Raw genomic sequence first — 6000 nt, forward strand, 5'->3', positions numbered from 1 at the left:
TCAGATCCTTGTGTATTTAACAAAGACTAATGTACTTTTTTCTTTAATAGGCCTTTATTTAGGAAATACGTGCCACAGTAACTTCGGGACAAGCAATAATTGTTTCTCAAAACAAACTGTGCAGTGGTCAGAGTGACCTGAAGAAGAGACTTCAGGTCTAAAAGCAATCTTTACCATGTTGTTTTTTCCAATTTATAGTAATATTTATTTTCCTACTTTTTTTGTGGGGGAAGTTCCTCAGAATAGCTACAGGTTTATTTCCCTAGTTTCTAGAGGGGCATCATGATGAATAATAAAATTGATTTTTATATGTTCTGTGACTAAAGGCCACAGTGGGACTGAAATAAATTTTTCAAGGTGTGCTATGAAACACAGCAGCAGCTGTGGCACATGGACATGAATGGAGAAATAGGTAACTTTTGTGGAAACCTGTAAGATCTGTATTAATTTTTATGACCTTTCAATGAAAGTGCTCAACTAAAAATTCTAACAGCATAAAAGTGCTCGTAAGATGCATATTGTGGCTCTCTGCACAGCAGGGTTGAGTCCTTACTCTGTGTGACCAAAAAAAAACCAACCAAGGTAATGTGGTGATGTTTTCCTATACCTGCAGTATCAAAGATGACACTTTGTTTCCGAATCATTTCTTAAAAATATTATTTTAAAGTCTTAGAATATGACAGTAATAAACTGCAAGGTTCAGAGAGGTCCTGTTTATTATTATATCTATGGTGAGGTGATATTAGGGTTTTAATATGACAGAATTTATAAATGTTTCTTACATCATCATCTAATGTATGGTATATAATGCGTATGTTACTTGAGAAGCTGCCTTGTGTGGTGAAAAGAATGCTACTGGTGCTGGTATAACTGTAAATAAAATTGGGGAAAAAATCACCTTTGTATTGCCCACATGGGCTCCAGTTCAAAGTGTTCAACTATTTAGTCAGAGCTACGTATTTGTCTGCAAAAATTTGTGCTCACTGAAGCAAAGTGTTGCCAGTGATGTGGTTAAGGTTGGCTTTTAAAATAGTGAATGTTACAGTGGCTGCTTGCTATGGTGGTAGTAGGATGCTAATTTTTCCTCAACTTTCCACCACTTCACCTATATAGAGATAATCACAGCGTGCCCCTGAAAGTTAGTTCATAACTGCACGTTCTCATGTTATAACTTCTTTTCTAAGGAGTTCAAGCTTCTGTAAAGTTATCAAACTGGATCTTTTGAAGTGTCTTCTAAAGACTACCTTTTATTGAGCATACTTGCTTGACTGTCTTTGGATGAAAAATTTAAATGGATTTCCTGAGGGGAAAAAAGCAGTATGGGTTGCTGTGTGTGTTGCTACATTCACTTGAAGCAGGAAGGCAAATCTCTATCTTCAGAAAGGCCTTTTTAAAAAATGCAATCCTAATGTTTTAAACACCGGCACATACTTAAGCACTTTGCCTACAATAGCAGACCACTTAGCGGGATGTACTGAAAGCAGGGGAGGCGAAAGTAGCCAAACTGTCCTATGATGAGCAGGTTTAAAAGTGTTAGGTCTTCTGCTTGAAAAGTGTACCTTATACAGTCTGTAAGGCTGTAAAGCATAGAAGGCATCATAGCAAATAATCCTCCAAATGAGAGAATTATTTGTGCCACTCCCTTTGTCTTCCAGTGAAAGAATTCCAGATAGCAATCCCTGATCCAAGTCTGTTTCAATTTCAGATTCATTTAGATGCTCCATTTCTTATGCTGAGAATAGAGTACAAGTTTACGGATTCTTTTTTTTTTCCCTTGGAATTTAATGTCTTTGAAATGGTGTTAAATTGCTGTAAATTAACTAACACAGATCAGCACGAAATGTAGTGATGTTTTTGTCTTAAATTTTTGTTTAGCTCTGTTGGAAGAGAAGGATTTCATTCTGTTGAATCTATTGTTAGCCAGCAGATGAGTCTTAGTATCGGTGATGATAGCACTGGCAGTTGGTCCAATCTAAGTTTTGAAGATGAACATCCTGATGAAAGCAGCAGTTTTCTTCACCTCAGTGACAGGTAACTATAAACATGTTAGTATAGTTAAAACAGTTATCCTGATGTCAAATAATTTGGCGTCAAATAATTTGGCATCAAATGGTTTTCTCCTGGGAGAGAATAAATTGTTATCTTTAACATGCAATGACTTTTTTTTAATTAAAAAGAGCTCTAATACTATGTTTGTGTTTTCTTACAAAATGCTGTTGCCCATGAATGTTTATACTACACATTCAGTAAAATACGTGGACTGACTGTCATTGATGTCAGGGAGTCATACTGAATAAAACTGTATGTATATAGTTTAAGTATTAGCAAAAGATGGAGGTGTTTTAAAAACAACCACCATGTAAATAATGTAACTTGAAAGTACTCTTTATAGGTTGTGCTCTGAAATACTAAAGCTTAATTATTATGAATGTGATTTATGTAAATTCATCTATTCTTGAAAAGAAGAAATAAGAGCCTAATATGCATGAGGAGCTTTAACAGCTATTTTGGTCTTTTTTGATACTTGAATTTATAAGCTGTTCTAACTGATATTGGTGCAGTACTTATGTACTACTAACCGTGAGCTTACAGGTGTGTAATAGTGGAACTTACCTGTTTGGGGTAGTAACTGTTCCCACAGAGCCTCTCACTATGCTTCCCCTGACTGATTGATGACTAACAGAGATCAGAATGGGAATGGAAAAAAATCTCTGATCTCTCTGCCTGTTGCCAGGGGAAATTATATTGAGAGTTGTGGCCCGAGCTTCTATATAAGGGATATATGAGGAATGAGTAAACTTAGTTTTTTATGACTGATTTATTGTTACTGTAGAAGGTTCAGCATTTCTGTTGAAGAATAGCAGAAATGAAGGAGAGGTTTTCTCTTTTCAGTTAGCCCTTACTTTCTTATGGTCAGGGCCATCTCTTTAAAGAAATACTGTGCTGCCTATATGTGAACTTTGTCAATCTGAAACATTTAAATGTGCTATCGGGTAGCATTGCTTCCCTGGCAGCTAGATTTTAATGCAAGTGGCTTCCTTCTGTCTAAGAAGCTGCCAGCAGTTTTGCTTGTACTATCTTTGAGGTACTAGGAATTATTAGACCAGTTTGTTTGTAGTGCTGGTACAAGATGATTAAGTAGCGTTGTGAACATTAAGCAAGTTTTACTTTGTGAGGGAGGACCTTTCACTTCCCTCAGTATTTTCCAGGCTGTTTGCAGTTTTCAGTGGATACTGGTACTTGAGACTCCTTTAGCTGACGTTTTGGAAGTTATCTTTGTAGAAATAAACCTAGAGATTCCATTAGTGGTAGTTGCAATCTTTTTGCAACACAGGATCACAGTCCCCAGAAAACAACACAACACTACAAGCTACAGTGTTCCAATTCAATTTACCTTGCTTTGTTTTGCTTCAGGAAAAAAAAGGCATTTTTGGTAGCAGCTCTGCCAAAATGGTACATGCCCTCTGCATCTCAGATCAATAGCAAAATTGTACTTCAGTGCTTCGCAGCAGGTTAGACTATCTGTGAACAAGGGAGCAAGGCAGCTTGGAAAGGATGACCAAGCGTGATCCCTGCAGTCCCATTTGAACAGAAATAGGAAGCCCTTGGCAAAGTTAGTTATGCAGGGGAGTGCTTGTATCATCTGCTTTGCGTGCCTGACACCAGCAACTTAAATTTAGACATAAAATAGTCTTAAGCTTTCTCTGTAGTTAATGTATAGGTATAGGCATAGACATAAGCATTTCCAGGGATGAATCAGAGCATCCAGGTTAGGTTATAATTCAAAGCAGAAGCCTCTTGCCTTTGTATGTACATAATGCAGAATCTCAAAGCAGATGATCTGAATTACAGTTCCTGTATATACAGTATATATAAAAGTTGAAAGCTTTTCTTGTAATTCTTCTGCTGGCTTATGTTAAGAGCTGCATGAAGCATTATTACACCTTTGTTTATTGCTTCTTCTGTGCTTGGAGGACTTTATTTTCAAGACTGTTAATTTGGCATTTTACAACAAAATAAAGGTCACATTACCAAGAAGTCTCATACACTGCTATGCATTGTAATCATATGGTTAAGTATATGATTATTTCACACTAAGTTTGACCTATGTAAAATACATAAATCTCTTACCTAATCAGAATAATAGTGTGCATGAGGTCATTCTGTTAAGTTGTAAATACTTTGTCCTTTAGTCCGAGAACTGGGGCAGCTTTTACTTCCACGTGCATTATGAATGTAACTTTCAGTGCATTTTCTGTGCAAATCAAGTTGGTTTATTTGGAAGCTTCTGCTCTTTAATTTTCTCTTTTCTTTTTTTTTCATGAGAGAACTTTTTGATTATTCTTTGCACAGGTAGTCTAAGTAAGCAACAAAATGCTGATTGAAGCACCTACAACTTAATTGGTTTTTTTTCCCGTTAGGGTGCATTCATATTGCAGGCTTGCTAACCTGCTGTTACTGCTTTGAAGTTAGGATCCAAGCAGCCATACTGGAAAGCAAATGACACTGATAGGTAATGCTGTTACTGGCAGACTCTTGAACGAGATTAATGTCTGCCTCTTGAAATGTTTCTTTCCACCATTTGTGGTTTTAAATTTTATTATTTGCCTTGAGTGGGATGAGTGGAAAAGAAGAGCTCCAGCAATCTCACCAGGCTTAGTGGAGGAGGCATCTTTTTGGAGCAGTTGTTCACTGGAGTTGCTTCGTGGTTTGTTGTACTGTATGTAGTAGACAACCTAGCGTTCCCAAAGAATAATGGTTATCTTGAAATCCTCTTCTTGCAAGGCTTCCAGGTGTGCTCTGGGGGAGGTATGAAGTTGGGGAACAGGAGATGTAATCATATGAGTAGCTCAGTCTTGTGCATAAGCATAAGCTTAACAAACTCTGCTAATTATAATACCGAAAATGTGCCAGTGTAAGAACATGCTTATTTTTTTCAGTTCTTCACATTGACTTGGATGTAGTAGTGGAATAAATGCAGTATCTTTATGAACTGTGAGTGAATTAATCTCTTTTAGTATTGTTTTCACTGATCTATAAACCCCATTTTGAAAAAAATCAGCTTGTAGAACAATGTTCAGGATTTTACGAAAGGTGGAGTTTTTTTAATTTGCTCAAAGAATTCTGTCTCATCAGGCTATTGGAGAACATTTCTGAATTTTTGGAATCAGATGGAAGGATTTTTTGTGCAGTTGTCTTCACAGTGTATAATTTTATGAATTCTTAGCAAAGTTGTTTCAGTGCCCTTGCATTAAATGTCTTGACAAAACAGGAAATTGAAGGTTCTAGTTTGAGCTATTGTTCTCTTCTAGTTCAGCTGTGTTCTCTTCTTCTCCTGGCAGTAATGGTAACAGCAGTAGCTGGAGCAGTCTTGGTTTAGAAGGGGATATGTATGAGGAGAATTTATCCTTTCCAACATCAGACAGGTTGGTTGAGTTGAGAAATATAAACCAGATGGGTTCCTCATAATTAATGCATGAAATCATCATTTTGGAACATAAAAATATGGTGCATTTTTTTATGCTGATACATTATTCACACTTTTCTCACTTAATCACAATATGATTTTTTCATTAATTAATCCATATTGAATGGTTAAATTTTGCTGTGCTAAACTGATGAATGTGTTCTGCTTGCAAAATGAAAGGTCCCTTTTGTGCATGTTCCTGCTTGCAGTTTTACATGTCTTTAGATTACTTTCTCTTGCAAACTAGAGCTTGCTTCCTACAGGATTTCTGTTTTTTCCTTTAGCTTGTGGAAACTTTCAAAATTGCCTGGTAGTTGATTTTTGTAGATCACTTATGACTTAGAGATTTGAATAACCTGTAGCTGTTCATACCTGTGGCATACGATGACTCAACCTTTTCACATATGAAGCAAAACTAAACTGTCCTCCCTAATTAAAATCAATAATCAATCTTGTTATTTTAAAATGTCTTCATATTACAATCATTCTTTTTAACACCCTTTTATTGTTTCTCTCTTCTGTCTTCTTTCCCT

General features: G+C 36.4%; 1 protein-coding gene across 1 annotated transcript in view; it reads left to right on the forward strand.

Moving 5' to 3' along the window:
* Positions 1–6000, forward strand: part of AKAP11 (A kinase (PRKA) anchor protein 11) — a 31417-nt gene that overhangs the window by 17389 nt on the left and 8028 nt on the right. The window contains exons 7-8 of the mRNA XM_010192274.1: positions 1876–2031; positions 5343–5426. Coding sequence (XP_010190576.1) covers positions 1876–2031; positions 5343–5426 — 240 coding nt within the window. The remainder of the gene's footprint in view (positions 1–1875; positions 2032–5342; positions 5427–6000) is intronic.

The sequence above is a fragment of the Mesitornis unicolor genome, unplaced genomic scaffold (genome assembly GCF_000695765.1).
Source record: "Mesitornis unicolor isolate BGI_N332 unplaced genomic scaffold, ASM69576v1 scaffold5659, whole genome shotgun sequence".
Lineage (NCBI taxonomy): Eukaryota > Metazoa > Chordata > Aves > Mesitornithiformes > Mesitornithidae > Mesitornis > Mesitornis unicolor.